The sequence below is a fragment of the Taeniopygia guttata genome, chromosome 20 (assembly GCF_048771995.1).
Source record: "Taeniopygia guttata chromosome 20, bTaeGut7.mat, whole genome shotgun sequence".
NCBI lineage: Eukaryota > Metazoa > Chordata > Aves > Passeriformes > Estrildidae > Taeniopygia > Taeniopygia guttata.
Genome location: NC_133045.1, coordinates 8,756,873 through 8,779,020, shown reverse-complemented (window position 1 = coordinate 8,779,020; position 22,148 = coordinate 8,756,873). Strand labels below are relative to the sequence as shown.

Genomic DNA, 22,148 nt, shown 5'->3' with positions numbered 1-22,148 from the left:
CAGCCCTGAAGCAGTCAGGCAATTGGACTAGAAGATTGTCCCTTCCAACTAAACTTTTCTATATATAAATAAAATCAGTGTGTATTTTACATGTAGATATATATGTGTAAGTGAAAGTACCTGATGAGGCTCCTTGTGGTGAAGTTTGGAATTCTCACTGCCCTGGTTTATTTGGCAGAGGAGCAGGTGGATGGTTTGACAAGCTCCTTGCCTTCCATGCAGGGCAAAAGTGGCCAGGGACAGATTTCACCTTTAAACAGGTGTTTAGTGTTTCTCAAAGTGCAGTTTTGCTCATTGGATAGTGCAGTTTGGCTCTGGAAATGAATTCTTTTATCCTGCAGAGCATTTTCCTTGCTTCCTTTACGTGTTTTGTGGTAGCTTCAGATGCCCAGGATTCTTGCAGCATGAGTTACAGAAGAGAAATATTTTTGTCAAACTAACGTAGTCAGAAATAAGGTGAGAAGTGCATTCAGATGCATTTTTGGGGGATACAGGAGATATCCCAGGCGTTCCTGTTCCTTGGTTCTGGACAGCAGTGGGATCAGGAGGGAGACCACTAAATCACTATGACATTAACACTGTTTTGGTCAGGGTTATTCTTCTCTGAACAGAACTAGTGCTTGTGGATTGTTTGTTTATTTCTTTTTAACATTTTCTTCTTGGTGGTGGGTGTGATAAAACTATTGCACCCCAGAAAAACAGAAGGAAAAAGGAAGAAAAAAAATTATGATAAAAGTTTCTCTCAGACTTACGAGTGTGCTGATCAGCAGGCAGTTCCAAAGGATTTTATTGTGTGTCATCATTGCAGGGTTGAATTAATCGTGGTGGGTTTGAGTTCATGGTGGAAGCCAGGTGTGACCTCAGGTAGCAGTTGTGGATTTGCCTTTGCAGGGACACAGGAACAGCTCTCATTCCATCTCCATTGGCATTCACCTCTGTGCTTTCTTCTTCTCCAGGTCCACAGCAAAGATAAAAAATACGTCTGCAAGGTTTGCAACCGGGTGTTCATGTCGGCAGCCAGCGTGGGGATCAAGCACGGCTCGCGCCGCCACGGCGTCTGCGCCGACTGCTCCGGCCGCGGCATCGCCGGGCACCTGGACCACAACGGGGCAGAGGGGTCCCCAGAGGAGTGCTACCCCGGGGAAGGGCAGTACATGGAAGATCCAGATGACATCAAAGTGGAAGGAGACGAGGAGATGGGAGACGACGACGACATCAAGTGGAAGGATGACGTGGGGATGTCACAGGATGATGTGATTTTAGATGATGACAAAGATGTCGACTCCCCGCAGGAGCAGGACAACTCTGGGGAGAACGACAAGGATTTTACCTGGATTTCTTAGGGATTATTTTTTTGTTTGGTTTTTTTGTTTCGCTCTGTTGTTTGTAGGGGGAGGGAGGGTGGGGAGGAAGGAGTATGTTGGAAAAACTAAGTAGCCTTGTTGTCGTCCATGTGTGCAAAATAACTCTTGTGTTTTCTAAACAAGTCCTTCTCTGTTCCACTCAGACACTGTCTTAGCAAGGTCGCTTCCAGTGGCACGACTGACTTCGCCTTCCCCCTTTTCCCTTTCCCCTTTTCCCCCTGTGACCCCCTGCCCATGGCCACCCCTTCAGCCAAGTCCGCCAGGCTGCCCAAGAGGGAGGTGGAGTCTCTGCAGGTGTGGGGAGGCCGGTGAAGCATGAATCCTCCTCCCCTTCCCACTCCAAACCGAGCACCAGGGAGGTCTTTGTGTCCAAAGCAGGCTTGTTGGTTGGTTGGGTTTTTGTTACACCTTGTCTGTGCTAAAATCCCAGCAGCAGTGGAATTTCAAGCTAAGGTTGTGAAAGCAGATGGATGGATGTGTTGGAGGGCTTCCCCTGATGATACAGGCCTTTTGCAAAGTTATTTAAAGAGTTTTAATTATTTTTTATGGAGCCAAATAGATCAAAAGGCAAGTCAGATTACAGCCTTACAAATACTTCTCTTGGATTCTTAGCTTCCAAAAGAATCACCATCAAAAACAGATTGTGACTTTTCTTGGACCTACTGGCATCTTACCCCTGTCCTGTCTTCCAGCCTTGGTCATCCACAGGCACTGAAACACGTTTGTGCTTCTGGAAGCACCTTTTGCTCTAGAGGACACAATTCTGTACCTGTCATTCCTCTCCACAAATATCTTCACTGTTCTCCCTGTGCTCAGCTGCCTTTTTCACAAAAATATGCAAACTGTAGCAAAACGAAGGCATTCGGCCAAGTGCAGGATGAGCGAGAAGCCAAGGAGAGGCGATCCCACCAGGGTGGAATCCTGCTGCTCCCATCCCATGGATTTCTGTGGGGCCAGGATTTCACCTGGGTACCTTGTTCTTCCTTGCCAATCTCAACATTCTTGTTGATCATGGGTAGGTCTAACACCTACTTAATTCATGACAAAAACCTTCAGCTTTAGATGCACCCGTTCCATGTAAGTTTTCCAATAAACCATTTATTCTTTAAATAAGAGCCAGGTTTCTCTCCCAGCATCTCCTCAGGCTCTGTGGGGCTGTTCCAGATATTTGGATTCTCCCTGTTCATATCGGCCACTGTTGCCTTCTTTCAGCTACACCTAAATAACAACAGCAGCAGCATGTGTTGGATTTGTCTTATTCCTGAGAAACAGCTTGTTCTACCTTCACCTCTTTGCTTCTGGTGCTTTTTTAAATAAATAAAACAAAAAAGCTGAAGACCTCACTCCATCCTTGCCATTGAGCAATTTTTTACGATATCTGTGACTGTGGTACCTTGAAACCTGCCACGAAAGACAACCCATTGCTAGAAGCCAAATGACTCAAGGTGCTATTTTCCTTCCTACAGGCCTGGTGGTCCATGAGGAAAAGTGTGGTTCCACCCAGCAAAGGAATTAAAAGCATATTGTACAATAAACCCCCATAAAGCAAATAACCTGAAAGGATTTAAGCCACTTGGCGCCAGGATTTCGTGGAGCGTGGTGGGAGCCTCAATCCTGGCACCTGCAGGAGCTGGGTTCTCTCTCCCTTCCCTCCTTCCAGCTGCACCCTGGGTTTATGGCATTCACTCCCTTTCTCTGCTGCTCAGTTCCTCGCAGACATTCACCACCTTCTCTCCCCATCCATCACCCCGGTTCACCATTGCTTCCATTGGGAGCCTCCAGGCTCCTGCCCTGTGGATTTGGGGGTGTTCAGTGCTGTGGGAACACGGATCTTTCCCAAAATCCTCGGTGTGGCTCAGCCCTGTTGCTGCTACCCCTTGGACTGGAGGAGTTAGTGGCACTTGTTGCTTGAGCAGGTCATGCAGGAACATCTTTCTTAAGTTGTAAAAATCTCATTTTGTGTTTTAGCTTCTTTTCCTTCTCCTCCCCTATTTAAAAAACTGTAAAAACCCACCCAATATATCACAATTGGACCTTTATATACCCTTTTCCAATGGTTTTGGTGGGTCCCAGAGATGAGGCTGTTCCCTTATCCTGATTCTGGCCCCCACAGTGTGGGCTCTGTATTTATTGTCATTTACCCTGTAAATAGGGAGGGGTTCGGGGGTGCCTGAAGTCCTGAATGTGCAGCCTCACCTGTTGCATGTAGACAAATACATACAGTACTTAAAGATTTATCTTTAGCTTTGCCTTTTATATGTAAAAATCTATTTTAAAGAGAATTTTAAAGCCCAAATGGTTCAAACCCTTGGGTTTGTGTCACATTCCGATGGCCCATCCCCTCCAATGCTGGTGTGTGCATCCACCTTCTGAGGAGGAGCAGGTGTGAGCCAAGCCCTCCTCTTCCTCCCTTCCCTTGGGTGACTCAGTTTTGTCATCAGAGTTATGGAGTGCTGAGCTTTCTTCACAATCCCCTTGGAAATATTTTATTCTTGTTTTTCCTTATTTTTATTAAAGGTGGGCAGAGAGCCGGGTAGCGCTCAGGAGTGTTTCCAAATTCTGTCACTTTGAGGCTCTTTGAACTGAAGATGCAAAAAGTAAAGAAAAAAGGGAGAGAAAAATGGAAAATCTACATAAAAACTAACTTTTCCCATGTCATAACCTCGCACATGCTTCTGTCCCACTAACACACACCATGTACCAAATAAAACCCTTCTAACACCTGGTGTCTATTGAAGTGCTTTGTTCTGATGGAGGTGTGCAGAGTTGGAAACACAGGGATTCATCCTTAACCTCCCATGCTCCGACTTGGGTTTGAAAAACAGGAATTTGGGCGTGTTTTTTATGCTGAAACTTTATAAACTTCATCAGTCACTCCAGGTGATCACATCCCTCCAGCTTCTCTCCGGGGTCTCTCGGATTTACTGCCTATGCAAACTTCTGCTCTTGGAGATTTAAACAAAACCCCACTAATTCTGCCTGTTCTGCATCTCGTCTTTGTATTTCCCTTCAGGGCTTTGTATACTTCACTGAGGTTCCCTTTTTTTAAGTTTTTCTAAATATATATATATATATATGTATGTGTGTATATATATACAGACTTAGTTCCACAACAGTAACTCCTAGAGGTAAAACATGGATATACTCCATCTTGAGAACTTGCAATTCATTTTTTAAAAGCATTTGTACATGTAAATGTTCCTCCTTGAATTCCTTGATTACCCTCATTTTTTATTTTAAATCTGAGTGCCAGGAGTAGAGAGCGGAATGGGGCAGAGGGCATCATCCTGTCTGTGCCCTCCATCCCAGGGATCCATGGACTTGGAGAACATCTTAAAGGATGGAGACAAACAAGGTCCTTGTGTTGATTTGACATTTCCAAAAATATTATTGAAATCATGAATTCCCCAGTTTTGTGGTTTTTAAGGTCTCCCCAAAGCCTCACAGCTGTGGAGCGGCTCTGTGGGGAAGCAGAGGGAGACTTCTCCAATGAAGGTTTGCAAAGTGATTGTCCCTTTTTTTTTTTTTTTTCTTTAATCAAAAATCAGTTTTTTGGACAACAAAACGAGTAATTTTTGTCCGGAAGGAAACCCACTCCAGCATTACTTCCCCTTTTGTTTCCTCTCCCCACTCCTGCCTTTAAACACTCCGTTTTCCCCAGGCAAAGCTGTGGCTTTGGGGTGGGCGGCTGCGTTTTGGGACTGTCCCTGAGCACCTCCCCTCAAAGCTCCCCCTTTTGCACATCACCCTTGAGGGAAGAAACTCCATGAAAACAATGCAAAAACTGGAATTTTTTGCAATATTCTGAAAGATAATCTAATTTTCGCTCATTCTGTGACATGTGTGACTCCTACAAAAGCCATAATTAATGGTTCCTTTGATTTTGTAGATCCTGAGTCATGTTTTGAATTTCAGCCTTTTTTTTTTCTAGTCCCCTAGACAGAGTGCTGTGTGTATGCTTTCATATATATTTATTTTTCAACGTGCTTTAAACCTGTCTACAAAAATAAAGCTGAACAAACACAAAAAGGATGGTGTTTGAAGATTGTTGATTTTTTTTTTTTTTTGCTGGGAATATTCTATATTATACTGACTTTATATTAATTATTATAAACCTGTGTTTGTATTGAAGATGTGTTTAATATTTTGGGGAGGTTGAGGAGATTTCGTAACCAGAAGTCAGTGGGAGAACATGCTGTGTTGTACTGATTTTCTGTCAATGTAGTTCAGGTAAATCTGATTTTATTTTCTAGTTGCTGCCCAGTTCCTATCCTGCCGGGGGCTGCCCCTCGGATAGAACCTTTGTGATGGGATTTAGCTTAGACATACCTGCAAAAATCAATCAGTTCAATAAATTGGGAAATTGCTGCTACAATTTTGTCTGCTTTTTCTTTTTAAATACATAGTAATTATTATTATTTTCCTCCTTGCCCTGTGTGGAAGGATGGGGCAACATGGGGATGAGCAGGGAGCTCTGCTCACCCCGAGGCTGCGGGTGCTGCTCCATCCACCTTCCCCTTCCCCATCCCAAACAGACACCTGTGGCTCATTCCCTTCCTCCCTGCTGCCTGTTGCTGGCAATTTCCTTATTTTTTGGGCATTATCTGAAATTAAAGCAACTCCCAGGAGGATGCACAGGGTGATGCCATCCCTGGGGGATGTGGGATGCAGGACGGGGGTGACATCAATGGGTCTGGGGATGCCAAGGGGCCCAGGGTGCCCACCCTGCCTGTCTTAACAGTAACTAAAGAACAGGAATCATTAAAAAAAATCCAAGTATTTATTTTTTTTTTCTTTTGGATCTGATACATCACATCTCTGGAGGGGACAAGTGGGGGCACAGCACCAGCCTGACCCATGGGGCCAAAGCAGTGTCAGACCCTGCAAGGGGGGACCTGCAATGGGGGGGTCCCTGGTGCAAAGGGAACCTTCCCACAGGGCAGGAGGGTGGCAGGGCCACCACCCCCCTGTCCCCTCCCTGCATGGGGAGAGGAGCAGGGTGGCATGGCCTGGCCAAACCCGAGCTGCTGCCTGGGCTGGAGAATGACAGGACAAAAGGGGAGAAAGGGTTTTGAGGGGGAAATGGGATTTTTTTTTTTTTTTAGGTAAAAAGGGGGTTTAAAGTGAATTAAACCCCTTGAAACCCACCCAGGGCTGGAGGAACCCCACTGCCGCAGCACCGTGGCCCGCGCGCTCTCGTGCTGTGGGAGGGAGTAGGTAAAAATACGAATTTTCATATATTTTATTTAAAAAATAAAAACCACACGAAGGAAAAAAAAATAAAAGTAAAGGAAAACAAAAAGACCCCTCTTTGTGCAGTTTGGCTTAGTGCAAATGGGCGCATTCCTGCAGGCACTTCCCGGGGCATCGCCCCGGCGGGGGCTCCCCAAAATGAGAGAGAGAAATGACATTACAAAGAGTAAAAACCCCCCTGGGGGGGGCGAGGGGGGGCAGGCGCCCACCTCTGCCCTGGGCACTGGGGCTGCCCCCCGGGAGCAGGCGGGGGGCAGGAACAGACACCCCCTTTTCCGAGCCCCTGCCGGCCACAGACACAGCTTATTTCAGCCATGGGGGGATCCCCAAACCGGAGTGGGGGCCGGGAGCAGCCAGACACCCCCTGCCAGCCCCACCCCCGGCAAGGAGCGGGGTTGGGTGATGGATTTAGCTTATTTTCAAAGGGAAAACAAGGCAGGGGGAACAAGCTCCGTGGCAGGGGGGGCTGTGTGTGTGCATAAAGCTTTCGGGGGGCCGTTCCCTGAGTCCGGGGGGCGGCCGGGGGGGCGCGAAGGCACCTCGAGTGCAAAATGTGCAAGAAGGAGGGAGCGGCGGGGCTCCGTCAGTCGAGGAAGCGCTGGCAGGCCTTCTTCCAGCGGCACGCCGTGCACCACATCTCCCGGTGCTCCATGCCGTACACCTTGCGGCACTTCTTGGCCTCCCCCCGCGGCCGCCTGCGGGCACAGGGGACAAGTCACAACCGGGGGACACGCGCGGGTGAGAGGGGACAGGGTGGGGCACGATAGCAATGGCTCACCTGGGCACGGCCGGTGGCTTGGGCGGTGGCGGGGTGGGGACAGTGGGGGACACCGGTGGCCGTGGGGGGGTCCGGCAGCCCTGGAGAGAGAGGACACAATCCTTATCAGGCAAGGTGATGAGGGAGTGCAGCAGCCCCACCTCCATCCCTGTCCCCCTCCATCCCTGTGCCACTCCATTCCTGTCACCCCTCCATGCCTGTGCCCACTCCATCTCTGTTCCACTCCATTCCTGTCCCCACTCCATCCCTGTCCCCCATCCCTGTCACCCCTCCATCCCTGTGCCACTCCATCCCTGTGCCACTCCATCCCTGTCACCCCTCCATCCCACTCCATCCCTGTCCTCACTCCATCCCTGTGCCACTCCATCCCTGTCACCCCTCCATCCCTGTCACCCATCCCTGTCCCCACTCCATCCCTGTCCCCACTCCATCCCTGTCACCCCTCCATCCCTGTCACCCCTCCATCCCTGTCCCCACTCCATCCCTGTCCCACATCCCTGTCCCCACTCCATCCCTGTCCCCACTCCATCCCTGTCCCCACTCCATCCCTGTCACCCCTCCATCCCTGTCCCCACTCCATCCCTGTGCCCCCACCTGGTACGCGTGGTCAGTGTGGACGTGGCAGCGGCCGGGGAGGCCCGGGGGGCTGCAGGGGGAGGCCAGGGCCAGCTCGAGGGTCGGCAGCGCCGGCAGCAGAGGAGCCTCGGGGCCGGGAAAGGCGGGAGGCACCGAGGAGGTGGGAGAGACCGGGGTGAGGCTGGAGAGCCCGTCAGTCAGCGCGTCCACGTCCACGTCCAGCTCCGTGTAGTAGAAATCCTCCTCGCCATCGCTCTGCTCCAGGTCAGCTTTCCGGCTGTGGGGAGAGCAGAGGCTGGCTGGGACACGCTCCCCCAGCACTGCAGGACCCTGCAGGGGGTACCAGGGGCTCTGGGGGTGTCCAGGGGGTACCCCATGTGCTTACCCAAGGTGCATGGTTCGGATGTGCTTCTGCATCCCTGAGGAGCTGCTGAGAACTTTGCCGCAGCTCTTCCACAAGCACTTGAACATCACCTTGGTGGAGTTCTGCAGGAGAGAGGTGTCAGGCTGGCAGCCCCATCCCTATCCTCAACCTCATCCCCAACCTCATCTGCAGCCCCAGTGTTCATCCCAGCCCAAATATAATATCCCCATCATCACTCACATCCCCAAACTCATCTCAGCCCTCATCCTTATCTCCAACCTCATCTCTTCATTCCCATCCCAAATGTCATCCTCCTCATCTCCATCCTCACTATCCCCAAACTCATTCCCGTACCCAACCTCATCCCAACTGTCATCCCCATCCTTAACCTCATCCTCCTCTTATCCCCATCCTTACTATTCCCGAAACCCAACTTCACCCCCATCATCATCCCCAGCCTCATCCCACCTTCCTCTTCCGTGGGGTGGGCTCTCCAAAGACGAAGTGGGTGCCGTCGGGCTCATCAGGGCCCTCATCCGGCAGCGGGCCAGGCAGGAAGGTGCTGGGGACGTGGCTGGAGAGGGGGGGTGAGGGGGTGGAGGGGGTGGATCGGTCGCTGGAGGGGTCCCAGCTCCAGTCCCCGCTGGTGTTGCTGCTGCTGCTGCAGCTGGAGGACATGGCAGGAGCCTCCTTCCAGACCTCGCTGCCAGGCTCTGGTGAGGAGGAGGAAGAGGAAGGTCAGGTCCTGCCGTGGGACACACATCCAGGGATCGGGGGTCAGGGATATGCTCTCACCTGGGGCATGTGTGGCCGGTGGGTGCCCAAGCACCAGCGGGCTGGCGGAGAGGCTGGTGAGCACCGCGGCTGCCATCACCTCATCAATGCCCGCCTTGCCCGAGAGCTTCCTGCCAGAGAGAGCAGAGGGGCTGTGTCAGGATGGACAGGCCCCCTGGCACCCTCTGTCGCTTTCCCTCCCACACTGAGGTGCCAGGACCTCCCACCCACTGTGGCCTGCACCCACCCCGGGCTTGTCTGGGGGTACAGGGGTGGCACAAGGTCTCAGTGGCCCCACTATGTTGGGGGCATCACCAGGTGGAAAGGCACCCACAGGTGTCCCACACCCTGCAGCACCCCGAGATGCTGCTGACCCCTCCAGGGATCATCCCAGCAGCTGACTGGAGCTCCCCTGGGCACGGCACATGCAGCAGAGCAGGCAGAGATGAAGGCAAGCTGCCAAAATGCCACTGCCTGTGCCATGCCAGGGACATGACAGTGGGCAGCACTGTGCTGGAGGGTGCTGGCACCTGCCTCCTGCCCAGGGACGCAGGGATGGCTTGAGGTGGAAAAAAACCCAGTTCCTTGAGGTGGGGAAAAAAAAACCATTTAGATTAAAAAAAACCCCAAGAGGTCAAGAGCACCCGAAAGCATTTTGCAAATGGATAACCTGGTGATGCTCCCAGCTGGGAGTCCCCGGAGCTGCCACAGCGGGACAGCCGCTCACCGCCGGGGATCCCGGCGTGGCCAACAGCGGCCAAAGTCCTCCGGCAGAAAAAATCCCGTCTCCCGCGGCGAGGCCGGTGCCGGTGGGAGGGCGGTGCCGGTGTCCGTACCTGTGCCGGGGCACGGGGATGCACTGCACGGCCGAGTGCAGCGCCAGGCAGCGCTCCAGCCCCGCGTCCAGCGCCCGCAGCATCGCCTCCTGGCCGGCCGGGTCCTGGCGCGGCGGCGGCTCCCCCAGCCAGCCCTCGGATCCCAGCGGAGCCTGCGGGAGACACGGCAGCGGGCAGCAGGGACCCCCGGGCGGCGGGTTCCGCGGGGGTCCCCGCGGCCTCGGGGGGATGGCGAGCTGGGCTTGGGGGGCTGGGTCAGTGGTGGGACCTACCACCCACTCCGTGGGTCCCCCTGGGGTAAACCCCGAGTGGATCCCAAAGGGTCGCAGTGGGATCCAGCCCTGCCAGCACCATCACGCACTGGCTGAGCATCAGCAGGGATCCAGCAGGGATCTCCACAGAGCCAGGGGACGACCTGACACCCGCCTGGCAACGCAGCTGGGAGGTGGCAGCACCCACATCGCACATGCCGGTATAGATCCACACCTTATGGATCCACACGCCAAGTTTATCCCGCTCTGCGCGGGATGCGGCGCGTATGGCAGCGCTGGGAGCGCACCCGCGCCCGCCAGGCCAGCCCCGGACACCGGCACCGCTGCCGAGCCCGGCACCGAGCGGACCCCGCTCCAGGCGGATCCCGCGCGATCCACACCGAGTGGATCCCGCTCCAAGCGGATCCTAGCCGATCTCCCGGGGCGGGGCGGGGCTGGGCGGATCCCGGCGGCGGGAGATCCCGGGCCGATCCCAAAGGGCGGCGATCCAGGAGAGCGGATCCCGCCGGGCGTGCGGGCGATGTGACCCACCGCCACCACCCCCGGCGCCACAAACCCCTTCCCCCCCCGCCGCTTCCCGCCCCCCAAAGTTTATCCCATCGCGGCGCCATTTTACCGGCGGGGAAACTTTCGGGCGGGCCGCTGTCAGCTGTCACCGCCCCCACCCCCCCCCTCCCCGCGCCGCCGCCTCCCCCGGATCCCACCCCGGTCTCCGCCGCCGCCCCGCGGTACCTTGGCGGCGTTGGCGCGGGCGGCGGGCGGCGCGGGCGGCGTTGGCGGGCGGCGGCGGCGGCGGGCGGGCATTAGGACCGCGGGCGGGCGCGGGGGGTCCATGCGCGGAGCGGCGGCGGCCCGGGGCGGGGGGGGGGGCTGGAGCGCGCTCCGCCGCGCGCGGCCCCGGTGTCGGCGCCGGCCGGGCCACGCCCCCCGAGCGCCGCGCCATTGGCCGAGCCGCGCGGGCGGGAACGCGGCCGCCGCTCTCCGCGCCGCTGATTGGCCGTCGCCCGCTGCCATTCGCCGCCGCCGGCCACGCCCCCTCCCTCGCGGGGCCGCCACGCCCCCCCCGCCTCCCGGCCACGCCCCCGCCGGCAGCGGCCATCTTCGCGCGCCCCGCCCTCCCGCCGCGCGCGCTGCCCGCGGGACCCCCCCAAAAAACAAAACAACACCCCCCCCACACACACCTCCCCCAAAAACCCGACCGCACCGCCCGCGTCACCCCCCCATCCCCACCGAGTCCCCACCGGCACCCCTGAGGCAGCCCTGAAGTCACACCCTCCTTTTCCCGCCAAACTCGCGGGGCTCCCCAAAAGTTGAAGAGTACCCCCGAAAAGTGAAAAGTTCCCGATTTATTTTTGTTGTTGTTGTTGTGTCACGGGGCGGGATTCTAGGCGCCGCCCAAATAAACGCGGGGATCCCGCCGACGAGGAGCATCCCGCAAAAGTCCCGGCGGCTCCTGCGGACTTACCGGGGTGAAACACGCAGCGTTAAAATTTGGGGGATTCGCGCAAAAGTGGTGTCCCCCGCCAAATTATAGGGCTGCCGATAAGTTACAGGGGTTCTTCAAACGTTGCAGAGCTCCTCACAAAGTTATACTCCCAAAAACTTGTAGGTTCCTCCCTAAGCTCTCCCCGAAGTTTTAAATCCCCTATAACTCGCCTGTAGGGCTCCCCAGTCAGCTCTAAGGCTTCCCCAAAAGTTACAGGTACCTTCTGCTAGAAAGGGGGTGTGGTCTGGGCTTTTGGGGTGTGCGCGCCGTTCCCAGTAGGAAGAAGTCCCTTATTCCGCCGTCAGTCCTGCCCACCACGAGGAATCACTGCCAAAACCCCCCCAGGATGGCGGGGCTGGGTGTGGGTGGGCTGCGAGGGGTGCAGGAGGCACTTGGGGCACTGAGATGCGCGGGGGTACACGGGGTGCGTGGGCTCCATGGGGAGCATGGGCCACCCGGGCATGTGGGACGCGTGGAATGCCCTGGGTACACGGAATGCTTGGAGTGCGTGGGGTGCCTGCGATTCTGGGGCGCACTGGGGTGCCCTGGGTGCCTGGGGTTCAGGGGGTACCTATAATGCAGAGGGTATGTGGGGTCCATGCGAGGTGTGTGAGGTTTTGGGGTGCATGGGGTGTTTGGGGAGCTCCGGCTGGCGCCCACCCGCGTTCTGCTCCTCACCTGCCCCAAAACCGGGCGGCGGCGAGGGGCACCGGGTCCTGCTGCTGCTGGATTGACCCAGCGGCAGCCTGAAGGCCGGGACAGAGTCCGTGTGGCTGTCCCGGATGGTCCCCCCGCCTGTCCCCCCGCCTGTCCCCGACACGGCTGATCCCCCGGCTCGGGGGTGTGGGGCTGCTGGGGTGGCACCCGGGGATCCCCTGCCTGGTGGAGGTGCCGCTTCCACCCTGCGCCAACCCCGGGTGCTTTCCTAAGGGTGAAAAAAGCAGCAAACCGGGAAAACCCTCATGAACCCGGCCAAGGGCCCGGTGTCACCCCGGCACGGCCGCCCGCCGGGTCTCCCCGCACGCCGCACGAACCGGGACACCCGCGGGACCCCAAAACCCGCCCGGGCAGCACGGGAGGAGGAGCACAGCGCTGCAGCCTTTATTCCCCGTCCTGCCCCGTCCCTGGGGAGCCTGATCCCGTCAGCGCAGCCCTGCAGGAGCCTGTGGGACCCGGGGGAGGCTCCGCGGCCGCCCCCGCTCTGGTTTAATGGTTAACGGCGGCCGAAGCGCAGAGATGGAGGCTCCGGCAGCTCTGCTCGCTGTTGTGCAACTCCACGAGCATCCCTCACCCTTGCACGGGGTGCCACCAGCCCGACCCCGCCCGGGCAGGAGGGCTAGGCAGGGGGACATCCCAAATTTAAAAAGTGGACAGAGCACCTCCTGAGTTGGAAAGGCCTTGCAAGGATCATTTAGTCCAACTCCCGGCCCTGCACAGGACTCCCCCAAGGATCACCATCCCTGGGAGATGCCCCCGTGGCACCTGGGTGCCCTTGCCAGGGCTCGGTGCGGACCGGACTGTGATGCCCCTGGCCCAGGTGGTCTTGCAGAGGGAGCCGCGGCCGTGCCCGTGTCCCCGGGCTGCTGCTGGGCGTGCGGAGCTTCGGGGATGGGGGGCTAGGAGGGGTGCGGAGCGGCTCGGGTGTGGGGCTGGTTTGGGTGGAGAACCCTGTGCTGCCCTACAGCCGCAGAGCTGCGGGGCCGTACGGGGTGCAGGGACACAGAGGGTGCGGATCCTTATGGCACAGAGCCGTGCAGGGTGTCACACCGTGCAGGGTGTCACACCGTGCAGGGTGTAATGCGCCTTGCAGCACCGTGCAGGACTGTAGGATGTGCGGCCCCGCACAGCCTCTCCCGGCGCTCGCTGGGCTCCTGCTCGCTCCCTCTTGTGGGAACGGCACTGTTCAGCACCGTCCCCTCGCAGCGGGGACAGAGCCCCGCACACGCCTGTCCCTCAGGGCTGAGCGGGGGTACTCCCAGCCCTACCCTCTCCCCTCGCTCTGACCCCAACTCCCACCCTCCCGACCAGACCCTGAGGCTCCAAGCGATGTTTGGGGTGGATTCTTCATTCACCAGGCAGATTTCGAGCCTCCAGCCAGGGCTCCAGGCACGTTTTCCATCACCCCGAGGACTGGGCAGTTGTTCCCTTACTTGAGTCCGGCTCTCCCAAGTCCCACAGGAATTACAGGCAAGCGGGCAGCCCTGCACAGCTTCTGCTGCTGCTGGGGTAAATTGGAGACCAAATTTGGCCACCTCAGCTCCGCCACAGCAGGAGCTTTTCCTTCCCTGGTGCCATCCCAAGGCTGCCTTTCCCTAGGAAGGCGGCACAGTGGTACCACACCCCCACGGGGAGCGCGGAGACCGGAGTGAAGCCACACTGATCCCACACGAAGTGATGCTCCTGTGCCTGGCAGCGCAGCCCAAAACAGCTCCCAGGGGATGCAGGTGGTGCAGGAGGGACCCAGCCACGCGCGGTGGGATGATGCAGAAGGGGAGCAGGGGAAGGATGAGGCCGGGGCAGTGTGGGGGGAGCCACACGTCGTTGTGGAGGACTGGCAGCAGGAAGAGCGCGGCAGCACCGGCACCAGCCGCGCTCTATCAGCGCCCTAATCTCGCAGGGGGATGGGAGAAGCTCTCGAGGGCGGCTGTGGTTTGGTGTCGAGCGCGGGTCTGACGACGCCTGGGGTGCCTCCAGCCCTAACGCCTTCAGCGGGGTTTGCTGAGCGCTGCGTTTTCGGTTTTCATCTCTTCACCTGCCGCGGTGCAGGGCCAAAGATGCTGAGGGAGGGCGCGTCGCTTCCTGCCACACAGCCTGGCACGGCACAGCACGGCACGGGGGCTGCGCTTCCACCCCGCTCCAGTGAGCGCCAGGCCATCGTGCCACCAGGTCAGGCAGCCACTGGCCGTGTGACCACGGCCACCGTCATTGCCTCTCCACGGTGGCCCTTTCTCCACCGCGGAGGAGAGGAGGAAGTTTAAGCTCTGGTACACATCCAGCTCACCCAAGCTTTTTTGGCACAAGGAGGCTGCAGGACCCACAGGAGCGATGGGGAGGTGAGTAAGGAAGCAAATGCTGAGCAACCACAGCCTGGCTCCTACCACAGCCCTGTGCAAGGCTCTGCTCGGGCACAGATCACCCCGTTCAGCAGCTCTTGGTGGCTGTGTGTCCCCATTTCAGAGGTGCCAAGCCACCCAGCCAGGGCAGGTGCATTCACAGTCACATTGTGCTCACAGCTGCTCTCTCAGCACCAGTCGCACCCCCAGCAGCAGCAAGAGCCCCCAGAACCAGGGATTCAGACTCAGTTTAAGAGTGTAAACCTTCTCTCAGCCTTTTAATGGTGTTTGGTAGAGGGCTGCCCATGGAGACACCCTTGCATGGGTCTGAAAGGGTGGGAATGGAGGATGGAGCAGAGCCCACAGCCCACACCAGTGGAATTGCTGTGTTGCTCTCTGGAGGGTGAGGAGATGGATTCAATGATCCCTTGTGGGTCCTTTCCAACTCAGGATATTCTATGATTCCATGGAGTCACAGGGCTGACAGCATCTCCCCATAAGAAGGGACGTTCTGTGATGGGAGCAAAGCTTCTCAGGGCTTCCTGGGGGCTGGAGAGGGCACTGGCAGTGTGACAAGGACAGAGACCCTCAGTCATGGCAGAAACCTCCTGATGGGGGTCAGATCCTGCAGCCCAAGGCATGGGGCTGGTGCCTGAACCTGCCCTGCCCCAAAACATGACTGCTCCCCACCCTGTTCCCATCTCGGTACCAGCGCCAGCCCTGTCTCACTGGGGTCCCACACAGCACCCAGCACCCCCAGCCTGCCCATCCTGGGACATCCCACCAGCAACCTGCTGGCACCAGCTGGCCTGGGATGGGACAAGGACACTCATAGAAAAGTAACACAGAATATGTACAGAGAATGAGCGCAGGGCACAGGGCTGTGGTGAGCACAGGGCTGCTGGCACTGTCCCTTTGGCACCCAACGGTGTCCAGCCAGGTGGGAGCCCCTGTGGCACTGCCCCTGCTCCTGGGGGACTATAGGTTGGTGATGTAAACCTCCAGCCCATTGGCTGCTGTCCGGGCAGAGCCTTTCTGGGACCCCCCTGCCCAGACGTCCGCCACGCTCTCGTACAGGTTCTCGGGGACACGGGGCTTCCCTGGCTTGTCCCGTTTTGTTGCCTTCTTCCAGTTAATGTCCACAGCCTCATAGTCAGGGTCGGGGCCACGGGCCTGAGCAGTCCATGCTCTGTCGTTGATGGACTCGTAACAGGGGTCAGGGGGACCTGGGGCTGCTGGGGCTCCCTCCTGCTGGCATGGGGGAGGCCACCCAGACCCTGCCTCCTTCACAGCCCTCGGGGTTGATGCAGAGACCTGGGATTTCTTCTTGGTGGCTTTGCACACCGTCGAGTACATCTCCTCCAGCTGCAAAAGGAAATTTTTTTGGGGTGGAGGTCTGGGGGCAGTCCCTGCCCACTGCAGGGTACCCTCATGATTTTGTCCCCCCCATCTTCTGATGGAAGCTGTCAGCAGGAAGGGCAATGCCAAGAATCTCCAGGAGGATTCTGGCAGCGGATCCTAAGTTATACCTTGCTCCACACATGGGCACTACAAGGAGACAAGGAATTAAATGACCCCCACCATGTGCCCCATCCCTGCTGCCCCCCAGAGTCCTACCTTGGCCTTGGGGGCACCGCCTGCACCATCCCCGCAGTGCTGTGCTCCAGGGGGTCCTGCCACAGCCCCATCCTGCACCTCCACCGACACTGCCTTCTTCACTTTATGGACGCAGGCATAATCAGCTGCCCCATGCACAGCCCGTGGAGGGGACACCTGGGTGCCAGCTGGCATGGGGGGCACCGGGGTGCCCTCCCCCCCAACGGCCAGGCACTCATAGACAGCGTCTGGCACTGGTTTCCGCAGCGGGGTGAAGAGCAGGTTGGAGTAGGTCTGGTCGGGGGCTGGGGAAGTGTCCGGGGGCTCAGGGACAGGGATCTGGGGCAGCTCACGGTGCAGGAGGCCAGAGCTGTGCAGGGATTCGCCTCCAGGGGCCGTGGGACCGGGGAGATTCAGGCTGGCCGGACGCTGGACTGTGGGAGAGAAGAGGAAATGAGGGGATGCAACAGGCAACCCCTGTGCCAGCGCTGTGGCACGTCTGCCCGTGACACTGATGGGCAGCACGGGGACTGCAGGCAGCTGCCAAGGGCCACCAGCCCCTTGGGCTCCACCTGCTCCACGGCCACTCACCGTCGTCTCTGACCTTCACCCGGTACAGCTCGTGCAGCTTCGTGTCCGACTTGCTGAGTGAGCGCAGCTGGGTCTGGCAGAGCAGGGCCTGCCGTGGGGGAACAGACACCCTCAGGCTGGGCTGAGAGCCCAGACCACCCCCAGGGCTGATCCTGCCCCCCAAAATGTGCTCTTACCTCATCCACGAGCTTCACCCCATCCGGAGCGACCTTCTTCCTGCCCCTCCTGCAGGGAGAAGTGGGGCTGAGCCCAAGGCAGATGGCAAAGCCAGGGGTGAGGAGCTGGTGTCCCGGGTCCCCAGTGTGGCACTCCCAAAACCCACATCCTGCTTCTTCCCCAGCCCCACGGCAGGGTCTGTGCTGGCTGGGGACATCACAGTTGCATCCTGCACCCCACTGAGCTGTGCAGGGCACCACTGGCACCACCCTCAGCATTGCCCCTGGCATCGCCCCTCCTGCTCACAGCCCAGCCCTTGCTGGGCTGCTCCTCAGGTTTTTGGGTGTAGGGGTTGTTCCAGGGGGCTGTGACACACAGGATGCAGGACCAAGCCAGGCAGAGCTGCACTGGGGCACAGGTGGGGGCTTGGGGCGGGCAGAGCAGCAGAGCCCACGCTCCCAGCTCAGGATGGCTGCACACAGTCTCCACGTGCAGCCACCAAATGCCACCGAGGGATCCCCAGCCCCCTCCCAGCCCCAGGAGGGAAGGCGGAGGAGCTGTGGGCAGCACGTACCTATTACAGGCAGCACACAGGGTGCCCAGGTAGACCAGGCCACCGAGCAGGGCCAGGGCAGTGCCAGCTGGCAGGAGCCGGGTCCCTGCTGTCCCCTCGCCGCTGGTGGCAGCCATGGGGGAGCTGCTTGCAGCACCACTGCAGGGCTGAGCTCTGAGGAGAGAGAACACGAGCTGGAGTTCAGCCAGGAGCTGCTGGGCTCACCATGGCATGAAATGGTGCTCCGTGACCCCCACGGCTGAAGGGACCCCCGCAGCACAGTCCCCCAGCAGGGTGTCTCTCTGGATGCTCTGGATGGGGACATTTCACCAGGTGTCCCCATTTTCTGGCCAGTGATTGCTGTCCCCAGAGTCACCCTAACACCTCCAGTGCCCAGCCCCATGTGGACGCTCGGCAGTGGGTGCTCTGTCACCACCAGGGAAAACTTCAGATTTTGGTTCCTTTTGAAAAAAACAATCCAACAGAACCAGCAGGATTCAAGCTCACAATTTGCCACTGAAATGGTGAAAAGGAGATGCCCAGGAGCCCTGAAAACCCTCTGGAGACACACTAGAAATGACATCGTGTTTTCTGGGGACACCAGGACACCAACCCGGGTCGTGGGACAGGAGTGACACTGTTCCTGAGCATAGGGGAGGCCAGTAAAGACAGGCAGTATGACCCAATTTCCTGAAAACAGGGTGAGCTTCAGCATCTCCTTGCTCTCCCTCCTCATGCCCTGGCCTCAGCAGGACACACCAGGACACCTTCCTTCTGCAATGGATTCACACATTCCCTGTGCCACCACAGCCCCAGGCCTGCAGTTGCTCTCTGCTGTGACACCAGAGCAGAAAACACCTCATCTTCCCACCCCTTTCCTCTGCCTAAAGCTGCGCCTTGCCCAAATCCAGCCCTTGTCCCTGTGCTTTCCTCAGGGCAAAAATCATTCCCTGCACACTGCAGCAGCACCAGAGCAAGCAGTGCAGGGGCAGGAGGATGCTGGGGAGCCTGACACAAAGCACAGATGCTCCTCAGCCTGTCAGGATCACCTCTTTCCTTCCCCAGGAGGTTTTGGTGACCCCTGTCCCATCATTCCCATGCCACCATCCCCATCCCTGCTCTGCTGCCAGCACGCTGCAAACCCAAAGCCAAAGCTGACACCCTCTCACCCTCACTGGCATCGACAGTGACTGCGGCTCCCAGCTCTGCACAGCTCAGCTCTGTGCACCCTGCTCTTCAAAAAAAGGCTGGCCTGTCACCAGCACCCAAGAAATGCCTGATCTGAAGGGAGATGGAGGCAGTTCCTGGAGTAAAACACAGCTTCTAGAAGCCACAGTAGCTGATCCAGGTGGGGCCAGCAGTAGGGTCCCTGGGCAGAGCTGAGCAGGATCAGCTTCCACCAGCACAGATGGGAACCCAGAGATCGGTGGGACGTGCTGAGCACCTCTTACTCACCCTCTTGCATATCTTCAACCAGATGACAAAGCCCAGATGAGTTCTGGTGAGAAGCCATCCTGCCTTGTGTAAATCTTAAAAGCTACTGCAGACCCACAGGAGCTTCCCTCTCCCCTGCACCCTGGGTCACACAGCATCATTGGCACATTTTTACCCCAATAACCAGAAGGTCTCTGCCCATTTGCAGCACCCTTTTATCTGCAAGCATCCTTTTATCTAAGAACTTCCCATGCCTTTGGAAACTGCCCTGACTGAAGCATGAACCCTGGAGAGCAATTATTTCAAGGTAGAAAGTGAGACAGAGAGGTTTTAAGGACTAACCAGGCTGGACAGACTGGCTTAGATCAGAGCTGGGAAGGGGAGGCTGCTCCCTTTCCAATGCTTTAATTAGACAACACAGCTTTTCTGTCTGAGCATAATTTAATTATTTGGATTACCTGCAACAAGGCCTGTGTGTTAGACAGGACCTGGAGCTCCTTGCTGGACTCGTTCAGCTCATTAGAGTGATGGAATCATGGGCTGCAGGACCAGGGCAGAGCTGAGAGCTGGTGGAGTTGAGCAGACAAACTTCTAGCAAGCTTTGACGTCTGGGAGCTGGTGTGATGTTGGAATCAAGGTGGGAGCCTGGGAGCAGGTACACATGGGGCAGCTTATCCCACAGCAGGGGGATTTTTCATCCCTGAATTTTGAAGATTGAAAGGAGAGGCTTCCTTGAGTAGGAATGAATGCAGAGAAATTCTTCTGGCCTATTTTCTGTCGAGCAGGTTGGTGGTTGCTCCAGGATTTCTGAGCACTGCAACTGTGCAGTGCATGATCCTCAGTGCTCAGGCTCAGCAGTCACTGGGAGAAGCCACTTCTTAGGGCAAATCATGTTGGGTCTCCCAAAATCACAGATTTGCGAGCAGAACCCAGCGCCTGACTAAAGAGGAGCAGGTTTGCAAGGCAAAGTCTCAGCCAGACCTTCTGAAACCTACACCTGATTTTCCTGCCAATAAAGTTATCAATCTGCCTGTCCTGGGGCTGCTCCCCGGGGCAGGACACTCAGCAGATGCTTTGTAAGGCGCTGGCTCTGCCAGCCCAGCCGAGGTGGCTTTGGAGGCGTAGGTGTGACAACACCCACATCCCTCCCAGCAGGATCACTCCCCTCTGTGTGACACCCCAGCACAGACACCTTTAAGGCAGATGGGTTGCTGCTCAAGGACGTGGGAGTTTTTTATGAGTCCTAAAAAAGGTGCAAGTTCCTCATCTGGGCTTCCTGAAAGCAAGATTAAATTCACTGCAAAACCAAGTGTTGCTGCTGATGATTCTGCCTGGCCTCTGATTCATCTCCCCAGATAAAACCACACAGTGTTCAGCGCAGGGTGGCAAGAAAAAGGTCTGCAAAGCTACTCAGAGCCTATTTGCACAAAACCAACAGGAACATTTTGAGCTGATTTCCATCAGCCACTGTGCACACAGCTTCAGCAAACTCTGCTCAGGTACCCCAGGGAGTTGTGCTTCAAAAAAAGGCCCAAGAAGCAGAAGTAGATAGATTTTTTTCTTTTCAATTACAAAAAGAGCTCTGTCTACAGTCAGTCACAACATTGAATCTGCCCTGGACCATGGGATGCAATTAGTGAATTTTAAGACTATTTCAAAAAAGCAGGCATGAGATCTTACCCACTTTGTTTATATCTGTAATGAGATTTCATGGTCAAACACCTCTGGGGGCTTTTCATTTAGAGAGCGCCAACCATACTTATAAATGCCAGACCCAAATGCCTGAAAACTTGGATGCAGACTTCTGGCTGCAGTTCTGATCACTGCTGACATGCTGGAGTAGCTTCTGAGAAAATACAACTTTAAAACTTTCAGGTGAGTGACTGTCAGCTCACACCACAGGGCTCTGCTCGAGGCTGACACCATTTCAGCACTTTGCTTTCTTCCTGCCCTTCTCTGGTTGCTGAACACTTGCTTGGGCAGAAAAATGCTCTTTTAAGGCAAGAAGAGCTCAAGAGGTTTTCTGATCTGAGCCACAGCAGGAGACCAGCAGAGAGCTTGGAGCTGCTGTTATGAGGAGCCAGATTCCAAACTACAGCATGGCTGTGTTAAGGAGATGTGTCTTCTCTGGAACCATCTGCCTGCCACAGTGGTTTCCTTTGCCACAGATGCACTACTTCTACATCATCTTAGGTTTCCAGAAGACAGCATTTCAGGGACCACGTTCTCAAGCCTCCTCACTCAGAGAAAGAGCTCAGCACTTTCCCATTGCACACACCAGCAATACTCCTGTCCCCCTCCCCACAAAACAACTGGAAATTTCCACAATGCCACACGCCTCTGAATTGATTTCATTCACCCCAAAAGCAATGAGCTCCCACTCAGCCTCCAGACCCCAGCCATGGGATCCCAGCAGCACTGCCAAGCTCCACCACCTTTCCTTCCCTTTCAAGCCCAGCTACAGAGCAAAAAGCACGGAATGACACAGCTTGGAGCCCAACTCACAAAGCTGAACCCAGCTGAGGGTTCCCAGAGCAGAGCAGAGCAGGAATCCTGCCTGTCCAGTCTATCGAGCCCCAAGAGCATCTCTGACAATGCTGATTTGGGTATACACTGGAGGTTTAAGGTTTCCCCCCAGTTTAGCTGCAGATTCCTCATTTCCCAGCCAGGAAAGCCACCACCACTTACTTGCAGGAATTCAAAATCCGGTGAGTGTGGAGCACAGGGATCCAATCATGCTCTCTTCCCTGCCGGCCAGCCTGGAGAATTTCATTTTTTATCCCGCAGCAAGTCCCAGTCAGCGCCTCCCGCACATTTCCAACATCCCGAAGCGAGCTCTCCCGCTCCCGGAGGAGCAGCCGGCTGTGAGCAGACACAGAGCACACACACCGCGGCTTCCTGGCCGCGGAGGCGGTGGTTTCACCCGGGGTAGGCTGGGTCTGTGCTCGCAGCCGGCTCCGGGCACACCCGAGCACCGCTCCCCGCCCGCTCCTCCCGGAGCGCCGGGCAATGCGAGGTAAGAACGGGCAGCCCCGGATCGTCATCACCTTGCAAATGAGCAA

At 56.8% G+C, this 22,148-nt stretch overlaps 3 protein-coding genes across 13 annotated transcripts in view; 1 reads left to right on the top strand and 2 right to left on the bottom strand.

Moving 5' to 3' along the window:
• The window catches only part of ZBTB46 (zinc finger and BTB domain containing 46), a 52,425-nt gene extending 46,686 nt beyond the window's left edge, over positions 1-5,739 (top strand). For all 9 annotated transcript variants that reach the window (XM_030288403.4, XM_072916886.1, XM_072916887.1 and 6 more), the window contains one exon: positions 957-5,739. In XM_030288403.4, coding sequence (XP_030144263.3) covers positions 957-1,343 — 387 coding nt within the window. In that variant the 3' untranslated portion in view covers positions 1,344-5,739. The remainder of the gene's footprint in view (positions 1-956) is intronic.
• A 383-nt stretch (positions 5,740-6,122) lies between these two features.
• On the bottom strand, positions 6,123-11,073 carry SLC2A4RG (SLC2A4 regulator). The gene is made up of 8 exons (XM_032751944.3): positions 10,950-11,073; positions 9,946-10,097; positions 9,131-9,240; positions 8,804-9,048; positions 8,357-8,457; positions 7,990-8,248; positions 7,396-7,475; positions 6,123-7,312 (listed from the first exon to the last, which is right to left on the bottom strand). The coding sequence occupies exons 1-8, from the start codon at positions 11,049-11,051 to the stop codon at positions 7,201-7,203; spliced, it is 1,161 nt and encodes a 386-aa protein (XP_032607835.3). The 5' UTR covers positions 11,052-11,073; the 3' UTR covers positions 6,123-7,200.
• A 3,932-nt stretch (positions 11,074-15,005) lies between these two features.
• LIME1 (Lck interacting transmembrane adaptor 1) lies at positions 15,006-22,132 on the bottom strand. Of its 3 annotated transcripts, XM_030288427.4 has the most exons (7): positions 21,775-21,908; positions 19,545-19,786; positions 17,674-17,826; positions 17,120-17,168; positions 16,944-17,031; positions 16,374-16,786; positions 15,006-16,121 (listed from the first exon to the last, which is right to left on the bottom strand). In XM_030288427.4, exons 3-7 carry the CDS (start codon positions 17,787-17,789, stop codon positions 15,735-15,737), a joined length of 1,053 nt encoding a protein of 350 aa, XP_030144287.3. In that variant the 5' UTR covers positions 17,790-17,826; positions 19,545-19,786; positions 21,775-21,908; the 3' UTR covers positions 15,006-15,734. The 3 variants fall into 3 exon arrangements, with proteins under 3 accessions (XP_030144287.3, XP_030144286.3, XP_072773051.1); XM_030288426.4 differs by lacking the exon at positions 19,545-19,786 and having other exon boundaries at positions 21,775-22,132; XM_072916950.1 differs by lacking the exon at positions 21,775-21,908 and having other exon boundaries at positions 19,545-21,759.
• Between the last annotated feature and the right edge of the window lie 16 nt (positions 22,133-22,148).

What these genes read in the sequence shown, in the direction of transcription:
- SLC2A4RG (XM_032751944.3), bottom strand. Translation starts at nt 11,051, where the DNA reads ATGGACCCCCCGCGCCCGCCCGCGGTCCTAATGCCCGCCCGCCGCCGC. An exon ending in CCCGCGCCAACGCCGCCAAG is followed by an intron (nt 10,098 to 10,949) that starts GTACCGCGGGGC and finishes TGTCTCCCGCAG; the next exon opens with GCTCCGCTGGGATCCGAGGG. An exon ending in CCACCCCACGGAAGAGGAAG is followed by an intron (nt 8,458 to 8,803) that starts GTGGGATGAGGC and finishes TCTCTCCTGCAG; the next exon opens with AACTCCACCAAGGTGATGTT.
- LIME1 (XM_030288426.4), bottom strand. Translation starts at nt 22,130, where the DNA reads ATGACGATCCGGGGCTGCCCGTTCTTACCTCGCATTGCCCGGCGCTCC. An exon ending in CTGTGTGCTGCCTGTAATAG is followed by an intron (nt 17,169 to 17,673) that starts GTACGTGCTGCC and finishes TTCTCCCTGCAG; the next exon opens with GAGGGGCAGGAAGAAGGTCG. An exon ending in GGGTGAAGCTCGTGGATGAG is followed by an intron (nt 17,032 to 17,119) that starts GTAAGAGCACAT and finishes CCCCCACGGCAG; the next exon opens with GCCCTGCTCTGCCAGACCCA.